Raw genomic sequence first — 25,088 nt, forward strand, 5'->3', positions numbered from 1 at the left:
TTACGATGCCCAAATCCATCCACAGAGTGATGTGGACATAGAGCAACTTCCCTAGCACAAGTCCATGTGGTCCATTCTCTGATGGGGTCATCCTGGATCCCCATTTTCTAACTGTCCGAATCCGGGTTCTCGAAAAAGATGCACGAGCGTGCCAAATGGCGGAAATTTCCAACAGTGACCCAAACGGCGCCGAAGAGGCATGAAATTTAAATCATGCAAGGACAAATATGTGGCAAGCAACCCAGATCGTTCTTGTTGTGTTCAGATGCGATTCGGACTCATTTCGGATCCAAAACTCTATTATGGCGATTTTGCACTATCTTCACCGGGACCCAACTTTGACACGTTGGGAGAATTGATTGTGATGCCCAAATCCATGCACCGAGTGATGTGGACATAGAGAAACTTCCCTAGCACAAGTCAGTGTGGTCCGTTCTCTGATGGGGTCCTGGATCCTCAACTTCTTGCTGTCCGAATCCGGGTTCTCGAAAAAGATGCACGAGCGTGTCAAATGGCAAAAATTTCCGACCGTGGCCGAAAATTTCAAACGGCGCCGAAGAGGCATGAAATTCGAATCATGCAATGACAAATGTGTGGCAAGCAACCTAGATCTTTATTGTTGTGTTCAGATGCGATTCGGACTCATTTCGGATTCGAAACTCTGTTATGGCAATTTTGCACTATCTTCGCTGGGACCCAAATTTGATGCGCTGGGAGAAGTGATTAGGGAGCCCAAATTCATGCACAGAAGGATGTGGTCATAGAGCAACTTCCCTATCATAAGTCCGTGTGGTGAGTTCTCAGATGGGGTCCCGGATCCTCAACTTCTAACTGTCTGAATCCGGGTTCTTGTAAAAGATCCACGAGCGTGCCAAATGGCAGAAATTTCCAACCATCGCCCAAACGGCGCCGAAGAGGCATGAAAATAAAATCATGCAAGGACAAATGTGTGGCAAGCAACCCGGATCTTTCTTCTTGTGTTCAGATGATGCGATTCGGACTTATTTCGGATTCGAAACTCTATTATGGCCATTTTGCACTATCTTCGTCAGGACCCAACTTTGACGCACTGGGAGAATTGATTGTGATGTCCAAATCCATACACGGAGTGATGTGGACATAGAGCAACTTCCCTAGCATAAGTCAGTGTGGTCCGTTCTCTGATGGGGTCCCGGATCCTCAACTTCTAACTGTCCGAATCCGGGTTCTCGAAAAAGATGCACGAGCGTGCCATATGGCGGAATTTCCAACCATGATCCAAACGGCGCCAAAGAGGCATGAAATTCGAATCATGCATGGACAAATGTGTGGCAAGCACCCAACTTTGACGCGCTGGGAGAAGTGATTGCGATGCCCAAATCCATGCACGGAGTGATGTGGACATAGAGCAACTTTCCTAGCACAAGTCCGTGTGGTCCGTTCTTTGATGGGGTCCCGGATCCTCAACTTCTAACTTTTCAAATCCGGGTTCTCCAAAAAGATGCACGAGCGTGCCAAATGGCAAAAATTTCCAACCGTGGCCCAAACGACGCCGAAGAGGCATGAAATTCAAATCATGCATGGACAAATGTGTGGCAAGCAACCCGGATCTAGCTATGTACCATGAAGATCAACAAAACCAATTACTCTAAGAAGAGACCTACTTCACATGACGACGAGAACCAAGGAGCTACAATTGCATTCCATCTAGCTCTACCATTTGGTGGAGCTAGAATGCATCGATCTAGATGTGTACCGTGCGGATCAACAAAATCAATTACTCCAGGAAGAGATCTACTTCACATGACAAGAATCAAGAAGCTAGAATTGCATTTGATCTAGCTCTACCACGTGGTAGAGCTGTATCCAACCTAGACCACATCGTAGAGCTAGAATGCTTTGAGGTCTAGTTCTACCATGTGGTGGAGCTAGATTTGCATTTGAGGTCTAGCTCTACCATGTGGTAGAGCTAGAATGCAGCTGTGTACCATGCAAATAAACAAAATTAGTTACTCCAAGAAGAGACCATGACGAGAACCAAGGAGATAAACAAGAGTGTTGAATGGCTCTGGGACCCAACTTTGAGGCACTAGGAGAAGTGATTGCGATGCCCAAATCCATGCACGGAGTGATGTGGACATAGAGCAACTTTCCTAGCATAAGTCCGTGTGGTCCGTTCTCTGATGGGGTCCCGGATCCTCAACCTCTAACTGTCCAAATCCGAGTTCTCGAAAAAGATGCACGAGCATGGCAAATGGCGAAAATTTCCAACCGTGGCCCAAACGGCGACGAAGAGGCATGAAATTTGAATCATGCATGGAAAAATGTGTGGCAAGCAACCCGGATCTTTCTTGTTGTGTTCAGATGCGATTCGGACTCATTTCGGACCCGAAACTCTATTATGGCGATTTTGCACTATCTTCGCCGAGACCCAACTTTGACGCGCAGGGAGAACTGATTGCGATACCCAAATCCATGCACGGAGTGATGTGGACATAGAACAACTTCCCTAGCATAAGTCCGTGTGGTCCGTTCTCTGATGGGGTCCCGGATCATCAACTTTTAACTATTTGAATCCGGGTTCTCGAAAAAGATGCACGAGCGTGCCAAATGGCAGAAATTTCCAACCGTGGCCCAAACGACGCCGAAGAGGCATGAAAATTGAATCATGCATGGACAAATGTGTGGCAACAAGCAACCCGGATCTTTCTTGTTGTGTTCAGATGCGATTCGGACTCATTTTGGATCCGAAACTCTGTCTTGGCGATTTTGCACTATCTTCGCCAAGACCTAAATTTGAGGTGCTGGGAGAAGTGATTGCGATGCCGAAATCCATCCACGGAATGATGTGGACATAGAGAAACTTCCCTAGCACAAGTCCGTGTGGTCCGTTCTCTGATGAGGTCTCGGATCCTCATTTTCTAACTGTTCGAATCCGGATTCTCGAAAAAGAGTCCACAGTCGCTGCATGTATCAACGAGGCTCATGGACCGGCAGCCACTCCCAGCAAGCAAGGGCGCACGCTGGCAGGCGAACAAGGCGAAGAGAGGGGGGCTCCATATTCAGTAGCGAAAGGGGCAGTTCGCGCCATGTTGTGAATGCCAAACACCACCGGTCAACAGGGAGGGAGGGTAGTCCGAAAATACAGCAAGGGTTCCCTCTCTGCTATACACACAATGTGTGTGTATGGGTGTGAGACCTTTTGTTTTTGTTTACATCACTTTGAGCAAGGATTTACGCCAAGTCCACCATCACTCTGCTTCTTCCATACAACACCGAGAAGAGGGGTGGATGAGGGAGTGCCGCGGAGACGGTGAGGGCTTCACAACCCACGGGTAGGAAAAAAATTTGCTCTCATACCACTGTAAAGATTATGTTGTTAATCATGCATATTGTGTACTAATTACTACTTAAGTAATTAACTTAGAACAAGAACCTCCAGGAAAACACTTGAGATAAGATTGAATTGACTTGTTGTATTAAACTGAGTTCAATAGGTCTCTTATATAGAAGATGAAGAGACACATTTGAAGAGGCATGTCCTTTGACGAAAGGACATGACCTTAGACGAAAGGTTACAACTTTAGGCTAAGGCATGTGTCCATTCGATGTGACGGCACAACCATTCACAAAGGGATACAACCATTCGTTGAAGGGATGTGGCTATTCGTTGAAGGGATGTGGCTATTCGATGAAGAGGTACATCCTTTGGCGAAGAGTCGCAACCAGTCGAGGGTAGGGGTTACCTTTAGCTGGTTACTCTTTGCATTTGCAATAGGAATCAGCAATGAAGAGAGAATCAGATCCGGGTTGCTTGCCACACATTTGTCCATGCATGATTCGAATTTCATGCCTCTTCGGTGCCGTTTGGGCCACTGTTGGAAATTTCCGCCATTTGCCATGCTCGTTCATCTTTTTCGAGAACTCGGATTCGGACAGTTAGAAGTTGAGGATCCGGGACCCCATTAGAGAACGGACCACATAGACTTGTGCTAGGGAAGTTGCTCTATGTCCACATCACTCTATGCATGGATTTGGGCATCGCAATCACTTCTCCCAGCACCTCAAAGTTGGGTCTCAGCGCCATTCAACACACTTGTTTATCTCCTTGGTTCTCGTCATTGTCTCTTCTTGGAGTAATTGGTTTTGTTGATTTGCATGATACATAGCAAGATCAATGCATTCTAGCTCTACCACATGGTAGAGCTAGACCTCAAATGCAATTCTAGCTCCACCACATGGTAGAGCTAGACCTCAAAGCATTCTAGCTCTACGATGTGGTCTAGGTTGGATACAGCTCTACCACGTGGGGTAGAGCTAGATCAAATGCAATTCTAGCTTCTTGGTTCTTGTCATGTGAAGTAGATCTCTTCTTGGAGTAATTGATTTTGTTGATCTACATGGTACACAGCTAGATCGATGCATTCTAGCTCCACCACATGGTAGAGCTAGATCGAATGCAATTGTAGCTCCTTGGTTCTCGTCATGTGAAGTAGGTCTCTTCTTAGAGTAATTAGTTTTGTTGATCTGCATGGTACACAACTAGATTCGGGTTGCTTGCCACACATTTGTCCATGCATGATTCGAATTTCATGCCTCTTCGGCGTCGTTTGGGCCACGGTTGGAAATTTCCTCCATTTGGCACGCTCGTGCATCTTTTTCGAGAACCCGGATTCGAACAGCTAGAAGTTGAGGATCCGAGACCCCATCAGAGAACGGACCACACGGACTTGTGCTAGGGAAGTTGCTCTATGTCCACCTCACTCGGTGCATGGATTTGCGCATCGCAATCACTTCTCCCAGCACGTCAAAGTTGGGTCCCGGCGAAGATAGTGCAAAATCACCATAACATGGTTTCGGATCCGAAATGAGTCCGAATCACATCTGAACACAACAAGAAAGATCCGGGTTGCTTGCCACACATTTGTCCATGCACGATTCGATTTTCATGCCTCTTCGGCGCCGTTTGGGCCACGGTTGGAAATTTCTGCCTATTGGCACGCTCGTGCATCTTTTTCGAGAACCCAGATTCGGACAGTTAGAAGTTGAGGATCTGGGACGCCATCAGAGAACGGACCACACGAACTTGTGCTAGGGAAGTTGTGCTATGTCCACATCACTCCGTGCATGGATTTGGGCATCACAATCAATTATCCCAGCACGTCAAAGTTGGGTCCCGGTGAAAATAGTGCAAAATCGCCATAACAGAGTTTCGAATCCGAAATGAGTCCGAATCGCATCTGAACACAACAAGAAAGATCCTGGTTGCTTGCCACACATTTATCCATGCATGATTCGAATTTTATGCCTCTTCGGCGCCGTTTGGGCCACTGTTGTAAATTTCTGCCATTTGCCACGCTCGTGTATCTTTTTCGAGAACCCGGATTCAGACAGTTAGAAGTTGAGGATCCGGGACCCCATCAGAGAACGGACCACACATACTTGTGCTAGGGAAGTTGCTCTATGTCCACATCACTCCGTCCATGGATTTGGGCATCGCAATCACTTCTCCGAGTGCATCAAATTTGGGTCCCGAGACGAAGATAGTGCAAAATCGCCATAACAGAGTTTCGGATCCGAAATGAGTCCGAATCGCATCTGAACACAACAAGAAAGATCGGGGTTGCTTTCCACACATTTGTCCATGCATGATTCAAATTTCATGCCTCTTCAGCACTGTTTGGGCCACAGTTGGAAATTTTCGCCATTTGGCACGCTCGTGCATCTTTTTCGAGAACCCGGATTCGGACAGTTAGAAGTTGAGGATCCGGGACCCCATCAGAGAACGGACCACACGGACTTGTGCTAGGGAAGTTGCGATGTGGTCTAGGTTGGATATAGCTCTACCATGTGGTAGAGCTAGATCAAACGCAATTCTAGCTCCTTGGTTCTTGTCATGTGCAGTAGGTCTCTTCTTGGAGTAATTGATTTTGTTGATCCGCATGGTACACAGCTAGATTGATGCATTCTAGCTTCACCACATGATAGAGCTAGACCTGAAATTAATTCTAGCTCCACCGATTCTTGTCATGTGAAGTAGGTCTCTTCTTGGAGTAATTGATTTTGTTGATCCGCATGGTACACAGCTAGATCGATGCATTCTAGCTTCACCACATGATAGAGCTAGACCTCAAATTAATTCTAGCTCCACCACATGGTAGAGCTAGACCTCAAAGCATTCTTGCTCTCTACAATGTGGTCTAGGTAGAATACAGCTCTACCGCATGGTAGAGCTAGATCAAATGTAATTCTAGCTCCTTGGTTCTCGTCATGGTCTCTTGTTGGAGTAATTGGTTTTGTTGATTTGCATGGTACATAGCTAGATCAATGCATTCTAGATCTACGACATGGTAGAGCTAGACCTCAAATGTAATTATAGCTTCACCACATGGTAGAGCTAGACCTCAAAGCATTCTAGTTCTACGATGTGGTCTAGGTTGGATACAGCTCTACCATGTGGTAGAGGTAGATCAAATGCATTTTAGCTTCTTAGTTCTTGTCATGTGAAGTAGATCTCTTCTTGGAGTAATTGATTTTGTTGATCTGCATGATACACAGCTAGATCGATGCATTCTAGCTCCACCACATGGTAGAGCTAGATCGAATGCAATTGTAGCTCCTTGGTTCTCGTCATGTGACGTAGGTCTCTTCTTAAAATAATTGGTTTTGTTGATCTGCATGGTACACAGCTAGATTGATGAATTCTAGCTCCACCACATGGTAGAGCTAGACCTCAAAGCATTCTAGCACTATGATGTGGTCCAGGTAGAATACAGCTCTACCACATGGTAGAGTTAGATCAAATGCAATTCTAATAATTGGTTTTGTTGATCTGCATGGTACACAGTTAGATCGATGCTTTCTAGCTCTACCACATGGTAGAGCTAGACTTCAAATGCAATTCTAGCTCCACCATATGATAGAGCTAGACCTCAAAGCATTCTAGCTCTATGATGTGGTCTAGGTTGGATACAGCTCTGCCACGTGGTAGAGCTAGATCAAATGCAATTCTAGCTCCTTGGTTCTTGTCATGTGAAGTAGGTCTCTTCTTGGAGTAATTGATTTTGTTAATCCGCATGGTACACAGCTAGATCGATGCATTCTAGCTTCACCACATGATAGAGCTAGATCTCAAATTAATTTTAGCTCCACCACATGGTAGAGCTAGACCTCAAAGCATTCTTGCTCTACAATGTGGTCTAGGTTGAATACAGCTCTACCACGTGGTAGAGCTAGATCAAATGTAATTCTAGCTCCTTGGTTCTCGTCATGGTCTCTTCTTGGAGTAATTGGTTTTGTTGATTTGCATGGTACACAGCTAGATCAATGCATTCTAGGTCTACCACATGGTAGAGCTAGACCTCAAATGCAATTCTACATCCACCACATGGTAGAGCTAGACCTCAAAGCATTCTAGCTCTACGATGTGATCTAGGTTGGATATAGCTCTACCACGTGGTAGAGCTAGATCAAATGCAATTCTAGCTCCTTGTTTCTTGTCATGTGAAGTAGATCTCTTCTTAAAGTAATTGATTTTGTTGATCTGTATGGTACACAGCTAGATCGATGCATTCTAGCTACACCACATGGTAGAGCTAGATCGAATGCAATTGTAGCTCCTTGGTTCTCGTCATGTGAAGTAGGTCTCTTCTTAGAGTATTTGGTTTTGCTGATCTACATGGTGGTACACAGCTAGATCGATGAATTCTAGCTCCACCACATGGTAGAGCTAGATCTGAAATGCAATTCTAGCTCCACCACATGGTAGAGCTAGACCTCAAAGCATTCTAGCTCTACGATGTGGTCCAGGTAGAATACAGCTCTACCACGTGGTAGAGCTAGATCAAATGCAATTCTAGCTCCTTGGTTCTTGTCATGTGAAGTAGGTCTCTTCTTGGAGTAATTGGTTTTGTTGATGTGTATGGAACACAGCTAGATCGATGCATTCTTGCTCTACCACACATGGTAGAGCTAGACCTCAAAGCTTTCTACCACTACGATTCTAGCTGCACCACATGGTAGAGCTAGACCTCAAATGCAATTCTAGCTCCACCACATGGTAGAGCTAGACCCCAAAGCATTCTAATATCTCTACAATGTGGTTTAGGTAGAATACAGCTCTACCACAGTTACATTCAACCTCAACCGGTTACATTTATTGAAGTCTGCCTCTACCACATGGTAGAGCTAGAAGAATGCATTCTAGCTCCACCACATGGTAGAGCTAGATTTCAAAGCATTCTGGTCAATACATTTATTAATCTTGCTCTGCCACCTGGTAGAGATAATATCCATTGAAAAACCAGCACTAGAATACTTTGAAGTCCAGCTAGAATGCATTTATCTAGCTCTACCATGTGGTAGAGCAAGACTAATAAATGTATTGAGAGCTCCAAGCTGGAAATACTCTTCATCTCCTCCACAGTGTTTTCATGGATATATATTGTGATTTTTAAATATGATATTTTAAGTTTTTTTTAAAGTGTAAGAATACAATAACTATAATTAACAATTGTGGTTTTTGTTGCATGTGAAAGATGTCTCACAAAAGAAAAGTGGTGCAAGTTCCAGTCAGTGTTAACTTTGCCTCTGCTGATCAACAACGACAGTGGTACTGAGATATTTGGGATCTTCAGGGTTCACAATTTAACAAAATTCATCTATTTGTTGCTAGTGATGTGGACGTGGATACTTTTGAGGATCTAGGACCAATGACTCTCTTATATTTCTGTAGTTGATTCTCATCCCGATATTGAACGCATAAATATTGGGGTACCTGGGATCCTTGAGTATCAACTAGATCCCAAGGCATTCATTATTGAACGAATGGTAAGAGATAAACAATATACTATGTTCTCTCGCGGGTGGAAGTTAGATTGTGCAAGTCAAGAAATAACTCTTGAAGAGTTGCAAGCTTCCATTGCTTATTGTGTGAAAGGCAAACAAAAGAAAGAGAAAATGCCCTCTAAAAATCCAGTTCAAAAGAAGGCAAAAAGCAGTACAGGTATTATGGATGTAGATGAAGCAGTTCTTAAATCTACAGTAGAGAAAACAGGCTTGGAAAATTCAACAAAAATAAGATTTGTGGATCCCAAAGTTTTGAAAAATGAGGTGCAAAAGGCACTAAAGAGTGATACAGGGGGTATGGAAAAATACTCTAAGTATTCTCCATTCAAGAACAAAGAGTATGAGATCCCTGTAGATCAATGCTGGCTAGCTCTTTATCACTATAACTCCCGTCAAATAGAACCTCACCGTGTGGATGAATGTGTGTTATTTTTTGGTGCAACAAGTGCAAATAGGCCAGGAGCGTGTGCATACTTGATGCCTGTAAAGAATGCTGGCAAGAAGAAAGGAATTCCAATGAAACTAAGTGAGGTAACAGAGGAGAAACTCACTGAGTATTCATATTGGATTATTGATGGCCAACATTCCATCTATGCTGCAAAATTCTTACGGTATCAAGATATAGAAAAAGATGGTCGTGCTCAAGACCTGATACAAGTGTATGAAAAAAGAAAGGCTCGAATTGTTGTAGATCCAGAGCCACAAGTTGCGACGGCCATATCTGCTATAGCTAATGAAGAGGCCCAATCATTATATGTCAAACAACCATACTATGATGTCTTGCATCACTTGAGGAGTCAGTGAATCTTCAATAATTCTCCATCAAGGCAAGCATCTACAGTAACAGAGGGCTCATCATCTCGTGTAGACTGGGATGTATGTCCATATCCCTTGCTCTCTTATAATTATATGTTTTAAAAAAAATACTTGATTTTGATCTTTTTTTCTTTTATTTCTTTGCAGAAATTTTTGCGAATGGCTAGAATTACAGTGGGAGCATCCTTCATTTCAAAGCAGTCTCACATGGTCATTTACTCTGATGAAGTTTTCAAAGGCTGGCTTGAAATCATGGAGAAGCAAAACAAGAAACCAACTGCCACAATTTTCAGATGTCTTGCTGGGCTAGATGAACAAGAAGTCAAACAAATACAATCAAAAATCAGGTCTGGACAAATTGTTCTTTCAAAGGGTACTAAGGATGTAGATGTAATTGACATGCCAGAGCGTATCAAGTAGCTCAAGCAAGATAAAATTATTCAAGATGCATTGCTTGTAGAGTTCATCAACACTCTGAACAAGGACAAACAATGTCAAGATTGGTCAGAATTGACTATCACCTATAGCATCAATGAGGTTGTATACTCAGTTCTTTTGAAGTTATGTGATGTGTATATAAAGTCAAAGCTACAGGTTGGATCAAAGAAGATTGATTTTCCAGTAGAAGCAAGGCAATATGTGGAGTGGAATATCAGCCTTAGCAAAGAAAGTTCAACCTTGTCCTTGGATCTTCCTTGGTGTATTTATGCTGTGAGTCTTCCATTCGACGGGAGTTACTACTTAAAGCGCCACCTCAACAATCCAATTTCCATTGGGTTATGTGTTTTGGATAACACTGAAGATTTGGGAAGAAATATGCATTGGGATGTGGAATCATTTTGCAATCTTTTGAACAGCATTATGATCATTACAGGTAGATCTTTGCCATCCCAATATGTGTTGCTTACCTTTCTAAATATTATAGATTTTATTCACTTGCAAAATGCTTTAAAAAATTTGAGTGGCATAGCAAAGGAACAGTATAATGAGGCATTGCATTTTCGACGTGACAACCGATGCATTGGTGCATTAGAGTTCTTCACATCCTTGGTGTTTTTCAGCAAGGGAGATGCCTTTGAAGGACTAGCAAATGTTCCTGATCCAAGTACACAAGCGACAATATTGGATACTAGACTTCTTGATATAGATAATGAAGATGTTAAAACTATCCTAGACATTGAGTTTCTAAGAATCAAGAAGAATCTTTTGATCAAGCAATGTATTCAGAAGTATTGCAGAGAAGGCTGCAAGCTTGTTGATCTTTTCAGTAATGGCTATATCATCGAGCTAGGGCTAGCACTAAATAAGAAAGTGATTTGCCTAGTGGAGAGTATTGAAGATCAAAGAAAGATGGGAACAAGGCTTCTTGACTTTGCAAAGTCAAGAAATGAGCAACCAGTTCTGCCTATTACTAACAATCAAAGGAATACCACGGAAAGATCGAGACATGGTGAAGTTCATTCAGCTCGAGATTTTTTGGATTTGGAAGACAGTATGTAACTTCTTAATGGGTTTTCCTAGCATCTTCAATGCTTTGATTTGGTGATGTTTTGACTTGTTATATCCTTGGTTCATTTTTTAGTAGTATTTAGTTCTTTTGATTTTATACAATGCTTTTATTATTTTTGTAGCTCTCTCCAAATTGGGCTTTGGAATCTAGAATCACCAAGTTATGGATCCTAATATGTTCATTGACAAATTCACTTTTTACATAATCAATTGGTGAATTTGGAAAGCCTACTTAGTGGTCGCACAATGGCCAGCTGGTGAATCTGAAAATCTTGCTTATAAATCTAAGATGATAGAGCTAGAGATCCTCTCATTTACTTCAATCCTACCCTATGGTAGATCTAGATTTCAATAGGTCTACAATTTGGTGGAGCTAGCTACCTCTTCAAAGTGGTGGACCAAGAATCCATTAAAGTCTAGATGTACCACATGGTGGGACAAAAATTCATTGATTTACTAGCTGTACCATGTGGTAGACCTAGGGGAAGTATAGTGTCTTTGCATGAATAAGATAGAACGCATTGAATTCAAGTTCCACCATTGGGTGGACCTAGCAACCATGGTAGCTTAGATCTACCATGTGGTGGAGCCAAAATCCATTGAGCTCTATCTCCACCATTCTAGCATCCATGAAGCATAGCTATATCATGCGATGGAGCTAGAACCCATTGAAGTCAAGCTCTACCATGTGGTAGACCTAGAACTGCCATGTTGGCACTGTGCGGAATAACCACCTAACCTTTACTACCTTTTTTATCCAAGGATCCCCCCCAAAGAAAGTTTTTGCAGAGCATCCATTTAAGTCTAGCTCTACCATATGGTAGAGCTAGGCCAATGCACTTCTAGCTCCACCATATGGTAGAGCTAGATCAAATGCAATTCTAGCTCCTTGGTTCTTGTCATGTGAAGTAGGTCTCTTCTTGGAGTAATTGGTTTTGCTGATCTGCATGGTACACAGCTAGATCAATGCATTCTAGCTTTACCACATGGTAGAGCTAGATCTCGAATGCAATTCTAGCTCCACCACATGGTAGAGCTAGACCTCAAAGCATTCTAGCTCTATGATTCTAGCTCCACCACATGGTAGAGCTAGACCTCAAATGCAATTCTAGCTCCACCACATGGTAGAGCTAGGCCTCAAAGCATTCTAGCTCTACGATGTGGTCTAGGTAGAATAAAGCTCTACCATGATTACATTCAATCTCAGCCAGTTACATTCATTGAAGTCTACCTCTACCACATGGTAGAGCTAGAAGAATGCATTCTAGCTCCACCACATGGTAGAGCTACACTTCAAAGCATTCTACATTTATTAGTCTTGCTCTACCACCTGGTAGAGCTAATATCCATTGAAAAACCACGTGGTAGAGCTAGATCAAATGCAATTCTAGCTCCTTGGTTCTCATCATGTGAAGTGGGTCTCTTCTTGGAGTAATTGGTTTTGTTGATCTGCATGGTAAACAGCTAGATCGATGCATTCTAGCTCTACCACATGATAGAGCTGGACCTCAAATGCGATTCTAGCTCCACCACATGGTAGAAAAGTGTGACATACCATTGGAAAGCTCTTAAAAAGTAGATTCTAGATCCACTACCTTTGAGTTGATGTGCTCTAGTTATGCTTTCCCCACTAAAAGGTACATTCCAATGATTATATGGAATCTACCTTTTAGTGGGAAAAGCATAATATATATAAGGTCCACCAATGTTCCACCAATGTTCCCTTTTTTCTAGAAAAGTGATGGCATGGCTCTTCTTAGAGGGCCCTCTCTAAGTCTAAATTTTTCCTAATGTATGGCAATGCAGATTGGAAGTATGGATTATTTTTATGGAATTTATTTATGGAAGTATGGATTCTTGCTTCTTATGATTCTCCTTGTGGAGATATGATTTCGCATTGGCCAGTTCAACCTGACCATTGTATTGTCTACTATAAACTGGCTTTGTGGATTCTTGGACCAGTCTATAAGTTTATTGATGGACATTATGGACTCATGGATTTATTTGATGGAAATATGGATCTATCTTATGAATGTTGAGAACTCTTGGATTATGCAGGACTTGATGATCTTGGAACTTTGGATTATATACAAGAGTTATGAATTAAGTGACTCTTCTTGCATTTGAGGACAAGTATTTCGAAGAGAAGAGTGATGTCACCATTTATGAAATTTATGAGCATGTATTTATTAATATTTTATTGATTCATGAAGAATCATGGACTTTTGGACAATCTTTGAGAATGGGAGGTTGTCTAGGTATAGGTTTCAAACACCCTAGACATTTTTGTGGGTGCCTAGGAATAACTAGAAGGACTCTTATATGAAACTTAAGTTAAACTCAAGCTTTTTGTAATCATTATAAATGAAGATGGGAAAGTTTATTATTAAAGGCTAGGTAATTAATATTTTGGAACCCTTGTGAATAAAAGCATTCACACTTATTATTACGTGGGCACTTTAGAAACCTTGGACATTCACACATCATGGGATTGGACCTTAGCCTTGTAATTGGGGCAAACAAAATCCTAAAAGTAGAAGCATGAAAAGAAAACGTATATTTGATGGTAGTTTAGGTGCACATGGGGATTCTCATAATCAATGCCAACTTGTCTTTCTCTTGTGTGCAACTTGACACTTGTGTGTGTAGTCCATACTATTGTCTGATTTTGTACATGTCAATAATGTTGATTCCATACAACACATGATTAGTGTTTGAAAAAAAATATTTTCCCAAAAAATGAAAAACCTTCATCTAAAAATTGTGAAATTATTTATAAAGGAAAATCTTGAAATTTGAAGGTTTTTGTTCTATAACTTCTCAAAATTTAGAGGTATTTGTACCTTCAAGTTTTAAATTTAAAGGCATTTTTCAAATATGTAGGTGCAAATTACACTAAAATCGGGTTTTTTTCGAACAATGCACGTGATTGATGGCAATCTTTATTGTGGACATTAGTCCATTACCAATGACATGGCACCTATTGGCCATACTTGAACTGCTATATTTTACCTACTGTAACTGATTATGTACTTGCTGAATGTACTTGCTATACCAGCTGGAAGCAACAATACTTGATGGATTGACTAGTAATTTGGTTGTACTTGATGGATTGACTAGTAATTTGGTTGTACTTGTTGATAGAACCAACATGAAGGTAGGTCAAGCCTGTCATGCATGAGCATTCAAGGACAGGTTGTAGAGCCAAAACCAAGAGCGAAATTAAAGAGACCAAGGCGCAAGACCATCTAGATCAACAGAGTTGGGCCTCCATATGAGCGTTTTCCATTGAGACATAGAGGAGGACAATTTACACATATATTTATCACAGTTGAGATTTGAGAACATCATTGTATACATTCGTTCCAATGTGGGAGTAGTTTAGGTCTATGGTCTTCTCTACCGTGCGTATGTCATCTTGATTAGTGGTAATCCGAGTTTTTGCTTATTAGCATTACTCATCGTTAGTCAAGAGTAGTCGTCTTGAACACAAGTCAAGAGTAGTCGTCTTGAACCCAGAGTAGTCGTCTTGAACCCAGAGTGGTGAAGGTAGCTAGATTACACGCCACTCAGACCGAGGCTATAGTTTTGGCAGGAGCATGAGCATTCCCTGGTGGAACACTACAGACTTTGGCCATAGTTCAAGACATAAATTGATCGACTGCACCACTACGTCTGCATGTCGCACATTCAATTTTTTCACAGGTATGGCACACTTCGACCCTAATTAAGAGGGAGGTGTGTGAGGCTGTGATTCACGGCGCTCTCCTTTTTCAAGGGATTGAAGCCTCGAAAATAGTCGAAGTTCCTGATCTCAACAGGTTTTGGAAGCCTTTCACAAGTTGAAAGAGGCCACCACATTAACCTTTTCAGGTTAATTTGCAATGCCAGTAACCATGCCCCATTAGTGCAGTTGATGGGCATCCTGTGGCTTTATGAGAGCCAAGAAAGGTCTTGCTTTTGATCAAATAAGCATGGACTTCAGAACAAATTTGCCTTCTAGTCTAGGTAACCAGAACACCAAGTGCCTGACCATTGTGGACATGCTGAGCAAGCTTGTCATCTTACAAGTAAAGAGAACTCGTTCCTTTTTGCAAAATTGGTATCCAATTATAACTGATCATATGCCCACCAAAGCCATTGTTTTAGACTGCAACGATCGGAGTTCACGGGTCAGTTCTGGAGAGCATTGTTTGATCATTTTGAACGAGGGTTCTCCAAGTCAATTTCACCCGGCAAACTAAGACTTTCAATCTGTTGGCATTTGCTACTGTTCTTAAGTGCTATGCGCACAACCAGTAGAACGAACAAATGGGAGAAGTTTCTCCCAGTAGTCCAAATGATATCTTCTAGTCAGCTACACATACTATACTTCACTATACAGGTAGCTTGTAGTAGGGAGTTCTAGTCTATATTGTCCACCCACAAATCCAAAAGAGTGGATGCTGCATAGAACGGATAACTGAGAACTATGCAGAGGTATTAGAGTCATTGAAGCAATGGATTAGTGACTCTCAAGCTAGTTACAAGCACCAAGTACATCAGCATAGAAAGGATGTCAAGTATAAAGTCGGTGATTGGGCCTATGAGGCAACACTAGCATGGCTCCTAAGTAGTCTTCGATAATTTTGGACCATTCCCTATCGCCTGGTTCATCGACGAGGTGCAGAATATGGACTTGAAGTTTCCACCCAGTTCGTCTATGCACGCATAACATATTGTGTTTCACGTTTCGTTACTCTGACGACATATTGATCCTACTCCCAAAGGTGCAGGAGGAGAAGGATCAATAGAAATGAGTAGATAATGAAGAAACTTTGGTCCCTGGATGCATGATATTGCATAGATTCAAGCATGGGTAGCGTCTAGCTAAGCCTTTGCACAAAGTGTTAAACAAGGCAGTCTTAGTTCGAACGAGCCTTTCTTCTAGGATTACCCTTCTTTGTTCCCTGTGTTCAAGTGATGCTTGCAGTTGCCACCACTTGAACATTCCCACGCCTTGATGAAGCTGCTTGCAAGAAAACCTCCTTAGCGTCTTGGTTTTCCAAAACATCTAGGCTGCACAGCTTTTATACTTGTCTGAGGAAAATGACCATGACTCCTGTAATGCCTTAGCAACAGCCTCGGAACGGGTCGAAATTAGGAAATGGCTTGAATCCGGTAGATTTTCATATAGCTTGTCGGGAGGAAGAAGCTCTGTTAAATGCCCTACCTTCCATACATTGTCCAAAAAAAATGCACAATCCTTTCTCAGCTCTCTCACAAGGCACTTTCGTTCATTCCCTATATAGTGAACTTTACCATATATGGGAAATTTTGAGAGATTTGCTGGTTATGTTGATGGAAATTTCCTATATATATCTAGACAATCGTATTTTCCATTTACTCAATCCTCTATATGTAGGAAATATGGGCTTATATCTAGGTAATTCAATTTCATATATAGGAAATATGGACTAGTATCTAGGTAATTAAATTTTCTATATAAAGAGTATGAGCCAATATCTAGGTAATTCAATTTCATATATAGGAAATATGGACTAGTATCTAGGTAATTAAATTTCCTATATAGAGAGTATGAGCCAATATCTAGATAATTCAATTTACTATATACACAATATGGGCCAATATCTAGGTAATTCAATTTCCTATATAGAGAATGAATAAGAAATATAGGCTATTATCTAGATAATACAATTTCCTATATAGAGAATGAATTTTAATATGTGGTTTATTGAACCACTAATGAGTAAATGGTTATTTTAAAAATTAGTTATTTTTAAAAAATTGGTTACTTTAAAACTTTTATACTTAATTATTCAAACATCAATATTATTACAAATTGAAATACTTAAATTCTTCGTCTTCTTCTTCTTCTCTCTCTCTCTCTCTCTCTCTCTCACTCACCTTTCTATCACCCAATGTGTGGTAGATTGGTTAGCTCATGGAGTTGTTATTCAATACGTCTTGTGTTCGAATCTCACTCCCGTTAGATAGATCATATTTGGTCTCTTGGGATTGTTCCTACGATGTTAAAAGAGCTTCTTCTTCTTCTTCTTCTTCTTCTTCTCTCTCTTTCTCTCTCTCTCTCTCTCTTTCTCTCTCTCTCTCTCTCTCTCTCTCTCTCTCTCTCTCTCTCACACACACACACACACACACACACAAAAAACTCAATGTAACATACGTTAAATTGTAAGTATGTCCTCTCATCTTATATCAAAAAGTAAGAGAATTATTTTACCAATACTAGCATACCCATATTCAAGCTAAACGGCCACCTATCTTAAAAACTAAAGTTTTCTATCTCCTCTTCAAACAGACAGATATTCTCTCTCTCTCTCTCTCCCTCTCATACGTAATCCAAAACCTTAGATCATTATCTCTCTCTAATGTGTCGCAACAGTAATTAATGATTATAGTAGTAAGGTTTTACACCTTAGCGAAAATGTCTCCCATATATATATGTATATATACATATATATATGTATATATACATATTATACATATTATACATATTTTAATGTATATAATATATATATATGTATATAAATAATATATATATACAAATATATATGTATATATATATACATGTATATATGTATATACATCATTGTGTGGGATTAGCTTACACCATTGTGTGAGATACATATATATATATACATATATATATGTATATATATTATATATATTATACATATGATATGTATAATGTATATAATATATATACATATATAAATGTATAAATATATATTATATATACATATTATATATATATATAATATGTATAGTTAGTGTTTTAATTAATATGTTTTGAATAATAATTAATATGTATAATATTAAATTATATATATATATATATGTATGTATATATACATATTATACATATGTATATAAATAATATATATATACATATATATATGTATATATATATATATACGTGTATATATGTATATATAATATGTATAAAATATATATATAATATGTATATACATCATTGTGTGAGATTAGCTTACACCATTGTGTGAGATTCTTTCTTTAACAAAGTAGAGAGAGAGATAGAGAGAGAGAGAGAGAGAGAGAGATGTTATATGTTGTATTTTTATAACAATACTACATTTCCATTTCAGATGGCAACAATAGATAATAGTCTACGGAGATGTAAATGTAATTACAAGTGCAGACATTCACATCTTGGTTATGAAGATGTCAGCAGAAGGACATATTATTCACATTGTCACCAAGATTTACGTGGAAATATACATCCATCGGTTTTGGTAAATGTGAGTGAGCTTAATTCTATGGAAAATAATAGGTCGATGCATGGAGAGCCACCCAACTCATCTAGTGGACGAAGGAAAGTGTGGTGTAGATGTAGAACATATTGCCATGGTGGAAGAATGGTTGCTCCATCAACTTATGCAAGGCATAAGCTAATTGATGAGCGATTTGAATCTATTGCAACAAATCTTGGGTTGCAAACTTCAAGATTTGGCTCTTTAGAGCTTAGAGAAGAAGACAATGGACCTTTGCATGGGATGATGCATGAAGATGATAATAATGTGTTTATTGATACACATGATGAACATTATCACCATGAGGAGGAGGACGAGGAGGAGGAGGAGGAGGACATGGTTGACATGGAGTTGTCTTTGGTTGATAAAATCATACAGAGGGTGATTGAATTGCAAGCACTTTGGGATGAACATCAGGCTTTAGTGGAATTTCAAGATAGTATGCTTAGGATTCTATTTGGAGACATGGGTGGTTCTAGGAATAGAGTAGATAAAGATAAAATCAATACACCAAGCCTAAGTAAACTATTAGTGGAGTTGCCAGAAACATGGGATGGAGATCTAGATGGCATAAGTGTTCCCACATGTTGGGAGCAGTTAAATACCATGTTTTCGACACTTGGTATGGTTCATGCAAATTGATATAGAATATGACAAGGATTAGACAATTGCATACATGATGCTGAGCTCTATCCACCAAGTAAAGAAGACAACTACATTGGCGACACTCTTGAATGTCAATGCAATAACAATGAAAGAGGTAAGAAAAAATTAAAGCGTGATTGCTTAACATGCAGTGAGAAGTGTTCAAAGTGTGCCAAGCTTAGAAAGGATATGTTATGTTTCGATTATGTTCCCATTGGTGAACAATTGAAGCTTCTTGCAAAACGTAGATCTTTGTGCCATGACTTGTTGGAAATGTGGCGAAATAGAGAGAGATGGTTGGTATCTAATAGCTCTGATGATTCGAAAAGAATTTATGATTTTTGGGATGGTACAAAGTGTAATAGTGTTAAAGAGTTCTAGGATCCACAATCATATTTTGAGTTTCCCTTGATATGTGATAATGTCCATTGTAAACAAGCTTATCGAGCATGGCCTTCTTCACTAAAATCAGAAGCACTTCTAGAGGGTTGGAATGAAAGTGAGCAAATGTACGAGTTTATTTGTAAGGGTTGTCGAGCTCCAATACAAGGTCTCAAAAGACTTTGTAAGGTAAGACTTTTGTTATGTATATTCTCTAGTGTTATATATATTAAAGTGTGTTACATACTACTACATCTTAATGTGTTACATACTACTACACCCTAATGTGTCTTCTTTTGAATGGACAGGGAGATCCACGTAATTTTGCTTTATTATTACATTGGGATGGCTTCCAAGCATCAAAGACGACCTAGAAGAATTGTGGTGTGGTTGAGATCAAAGTTCTCAATTGTGGGAAGAAATCTTTGATTGGAGTGATACCTGTGTTATTTATTCCATTCAGTTGCAAGAAAGTTGTTGGAAGCTCGAGCAAACTTTTCCATGTTTTTATGAAACCTTTGATGGATGAGTTGGAAAGTATCTTCATACATGGAATTGACTTAAACTTCAATTATCCTGTGTCATCTATCTTTGTAGATGACCATTTTAATAACCAAAAATTCCAAGCTCGTGCTATGCTAATGATGGTGACTGGAGACCATCCAGCTCAATGCAAGATTGGATCATGTAAAGAAGGTGGTCAAGCTTTTTGTCGTAGAGACAAAGCAATAGCCACTTTGGACAGTGCAGGATCGGGGCGGTATTTGTATGATCAAAACAGGTATCAATTCAGATATGCACCAGTAAAAAGATCTACCAAAGAGATGTCCAAAAATTCAATTCTTGCAGAGCGAGCAAGCACCCAAGCTCAATGTGAAGAGATACTAAAAGAGGCAGGTCTTTCAGGTAGATCAAGTTTGTGGAGACTTTATGATCTATATGGCTTTGACATGTCTCTTGATTTGGTATATGATTGCATGCACATATTAGCATTGAACTTGTTTTCAAAGTATATCGGTTGAAGTGGACAATAAAGTGAGGAGAGAAATAGATGATGCAACTCACAAAATGACAAAAGTGACACCTTATTCGATTCGATATGGTTGATGGCCGAGGTTTCCTAGCAAGTATTTTGAGAGTTATAAGGCAGAAGAAAATCAAAAATTTATGCAATGGTGTTTGCCATATATATTGTGCGAAGTCAAAGGTATCCCTAAGAAATTCTATGACTTGGGTCTCTTGCTCATATATATTGCCCAAGCATTTTATAACTACACTCGTGATAATGGATGGTCACAAGAAGAAATTGACATTATAAGAGTCATGCTCGCTTCTTGGAGAGTAAGGTCAGAGGAGCTCATCGGGCCAAATTCAGCCCCATTAGAGCATGTTGCAGGTATGAGGAATAATCCTTTCACTTATTATTCTTTCACTAACATTGCTTTTACATTCATACCTATAGTAATGATGCTTTACTTTGTGATGTGTGGATATAGGTTCCGGAGAATTGTTGGATGATATTTTACATCATGGTAGCCATGATGGATTTTAGTGTTATATATATGAGCGTAAGGTCTCGATCTATGCAAACATCAAAACCAACAACAAGGACAATGAAATCTCTTATGCAAACTATCACCGAAGAAGATTGTTTACATGGGTATTTATGTATATTCAAAAAGATGTTGATAGACTTTTGCCTCACCAAAGAATGTTCAGAGAGTTTCATCAAGCTCTTTCTACTCCCAGATGGATACTTAGTAGATAAAGATGGCTATTATGAATGTCCTGAGTGGCATGCATTGGGTATTATGCATGTATCATCCATTGTAAAGGCCAAAGAATTATGGACCTTATCTACTATGAATGCCATACCATGTGGATGCCAAAGAGCAATTCGTGAAAAAGGTATTGTCATTGCAGGGAAGAAGCTAAAATACAGGGATGCAACCGTTGAAGAAAGAAGGTATGCTGAGTAGTATTTAAATTGGGGGATTGAGAGTACCAGAATATAAGAAAGTCCTATTTAAGGGAGAGATCTATAATGTTGGGAATCAAGTTGTGGTGAAATGTGATGAAGATGTAACATTAGTCTCCATGGTGGGATATTGGAAAGCATGCATAACATCTATTTTCTCATTTCAGTGTAATGGTGAGTTAAGGCTACTTTTTGGAGCCAACTACTACAAGCAATGTATTGTGGTTGAGGGAGGATTTGAAAGGTTAGATGTTGATTATACCACTGGCATGAGTGTGTTACAAAATGTGTATTTGCCATACACATGGGATTGCATAAGGCCTATTAGTTCTTTACTTCATAAGTTTATTCCCTTTCAACATGGCAAAAAAATCATCGCATATGAGATAAAAGACCTAAGATTGAGAACACGCTTGATTCAGCCTGGCTGTGTTGGATGCATTCCACCTTGGCTAGAGGTGAATGATATTATTCAGTTGAAGCCGAATTTTGATGTATTATGCTCCTCAACTGATCTAAAATATGCAGTTATTAGAGTAGTGAGTTACACAACGAAACAAGTGAAAGTAGCATGGTAAAAAATGATTCATAATCAAGAAAAGAGATGGAAGGTAGAAATGGAGGACAATGATTGGAAGGATTGGTGGTTATGTGTATCTATTAATGATAAATGGAAAGTTATCAAAACAAGGAGCATGATAATAGAGGGAGAAGCAAAGGTAGTTCCAATCATATGGAAATCGTAGCTCAGTTTCTCATCAATGGTACTTTTGGAACTTAAGCAACTCTATGAATCGTTGGTATGCTTTAATATACAATGAGTATTTTTTATCTTATGTCATTTTATTCCTTATAGTTTTCTATTGATGTGTTTGCATGTAATATGTTTGCGTGTAATATAGTTTTCTATTGATGTGTTTGCATGTAATATGTTCTCCTTGCATTGAATCTATGTAGGTTGGAGATGGCAACTATGAATCTGGACATGCAAGTAATGCTAAAGAAAATGATGTGGGAAGACAAAAATTTCTTGGGTCTCATGAGCACAATCATAAAGGATATTCAAAGTTCTTCAACCTCAAAGGAAGGTACACACGTTTAAACGATCTTAAATGTTGTAATCTTTTATATATAAAGATATACTAGTGTGTTTGTAATTGGTTTATGCATGTTATGCAAATTGTTTTCTATGTCACATGGTTATGCAGGCAATGGGGAGATTAAAGATAAGGAACCTCTATATATATATATATATATATATATATATATATTATATTATATATATATATATATGATTTAAGAAGCTTAATACATAGCTCATCACTTTTTTTGTTTGGTCTAAATTCATAGGTCTTGGAGCTTGCATTGACTCCTCAAGGAAATATTAATTCTAATGAAGAGGTAAAAGAACTAAACTTGATATTTTCTTTTTCTATGTAAGCAGTTTTTTTACATGGGTATGTTTATATTATATATTTATGTGGTTCTAGTTTTAACTTTATGTTATTTTACATGTCATGGTCTTAAAGCCAACACTTAATCTTCAAGCATATAATCATTCTTATGAAGAGGTAAGAGCTAGAAAGATGTATAATAAGGAGAATGTATAATGGGTTTTTCTTTGAATCATGCATAGTAACTTATGCAATGTTACATGCTTTGAACATTTTGTTTAAAAGATTTTGTTACTAATGTGAACTTTATAGACAAACTTTGAGATTCAAGCTAGCTCTCCTTACATTGATGCGATAAAAAATGATCAACCTATAGAGAATGTAAGTGTATTATATAATTGATTTTATTCTAAGTAAGATTTCTTTTGGTTTTGTATTAAACGTATGCTCTTCTATATAGATGGATAACTTTATATTCGGGACAAAGAGGTTTGAAGGGTTGCAAGATTATATATCCGATGAGGTGTATTCTCTTAGTCCACATAAAGATTTGATTTTAAGACTACTATTTTTTGAATTCTATGTGATTTTGATAACATCTTATAAACCAGGATTCTTATAATACAACAATGGAGGAGAATAATTATTCCTTTACTGAGCTACTACATCATGACACATCAAAAAGAGTGAGAGCCATAAGAAATCAAGAAGCGAGAGTATATATGACAAGTGAAGACAAGGTTTGGTTGAGTTTTTCTTTGTATATGTGATAAGTTGTCAATATTTCTTCTAATATTTTGTTGAACTTGTAGGATCCAATGTTGAATTTGGCTAAGTATACGAATGAGGTTTCAAGAAAAAGTCAAAGAAAGAGAAAGGTAATGAAAAACTTACAAAAGTTTTCTACTATCTCTTTGTATTCCTTTTTTTTTTCTCTTTTTACTTTTGTGATTATTAATGCTAGTTTTTGGCTTGTTCCAAAGATAAGTGAGAAGATGAAAACTCACTTGGAAGAAAGAAGTCACCAAAAGGGTGAAAATATTATACCAACAACCATTTTAAAGGTATTGTTAGATAGATGTATAATATTATGATTCTCCTATTTTTAATGTAATGGATTTGATTATTTTATTTTTAACATGATGGATTTGATTTTGTTATTTCAAATAGGATTTAGAACACATTGGAAAATCAAATGTAGAGGCATCATGTGAACCTTCACAAGTAAGTGATATTATATTAGAGAAATTTATCATTGATAAGTTTATTATTTTGATTCTTTTTATTTAGGTAAATTGAATATGCTTTAAAATTTTATATTTTTTATTATCATGAATGTAGGTGAGCCACATTTCAGAGGAGGATATGGAGACAATCTTATTAAAGTACATGAGAGTGCATACAATCCAAGACATGTACTTTTCTCTCAAGAGTACATATGTCAATCTAAAGAAGGAGAATATCAATTTCAAAAACTACTCAAAGGATACGAAAAGGCCTGGGAGTGACATTATGATTCGTGACATTGTGCATTGGCTTATTGCCAATAAGAAAGTCAAATTCAATGCACAATCCACACCTATTAGTTTAGAAGATGTAGACGTAATTCCATGACATTTAGATAATCTTGAAGTACTATTTATTTTGAACATGATGTACGTTGACTACTTTTGGCCCTCTTTTTAAATATGCAAGACTTTTTTGCTTAATCTTTGATAAATAAAGAGATTTATATTTTATAATGCTTTATAGAACTACTTAATCTATTATGTTGTAATAAGTAGTATATTAGCACGATTCATAGAACTATCTAGAGGATAAGTTGCTACTAAGCATTCTCTATGTAGAGATACAATGGATCCACTATATAATTTCCTAGATACAAATAAGGATATCTAGGAAAAGTGCAAACTAGGGAAAATGTAACAGTTTCCTAGATAGGCTACCTAGAAAATACAATGCATGGATTTCTCTACATAGATAAATTTACATATATAGGAAAATTTTTCCTATGTAAGCAAATTTTTCTATATAGAGAAAATCTTCCTACATAGGAGATTTTTTCCTTTGTAGGAAAATTTGTTATATAGGAAATTTTTACTATATAGATAAATTTTCCTATATAAAAAAATCCATGCATTGTATTTCCTAGTTAGCTATCTAGGAAAGTGTTTCATTTTCTCTAGTTTGCACTTTTCCTAGATATGCTCATTTATATCTAGGAAATTATATAGTGAATGGTTTTTT

General features: G+C 38.6%; 1 protein-coding gene across 1 annotated transcript; it reads left to right on the forward strand.

Annotated features, from left to right (window-relative positions):
• Window positions 1-22,964: 22,964 nt before the first annotated feature.
• LOC147607078 (uncharacterized) lies at window positions 22,965-24,512 on the forward strand. Its single transcript, XM_086791488.1, has 8 exons — window positions 22,965-23,018; window positions 23,154-23,222; window positions 23,302-23,364; window positions 23,453-23,581; window positions 23,654-23,719; window positions 23,825-23,905; window positions 24,012-24,065; window positions 24,183-24,512. Exons 1-8 carry the CDS (start codon window positions 22,965-22,967, stop codon window positions 24,453-24,455), a joined length of 789 nt encoding a protein of 262 aa, XP_086647614.1. The 3' UTR covers window positions 24,456-24,512.
• Window positions 24,513-25,088: the final 576 nt, after the last annotated feature.

Source organism: Cibotium barometz, chromosome 56 (genome assembly GCF_041138505.1).
Source record: "Cibotium barometz isolate CiBa-2024 chromosome 56, ASM4113850v1, whole genome shotgun sequence".
Lineage (NCBI taxonomy): Eukaryota > Viridiplantae > Streptophyta > Polypodiopsida > Cyatheales > Cibotiaceae > Cibotium > Cibotium barometz.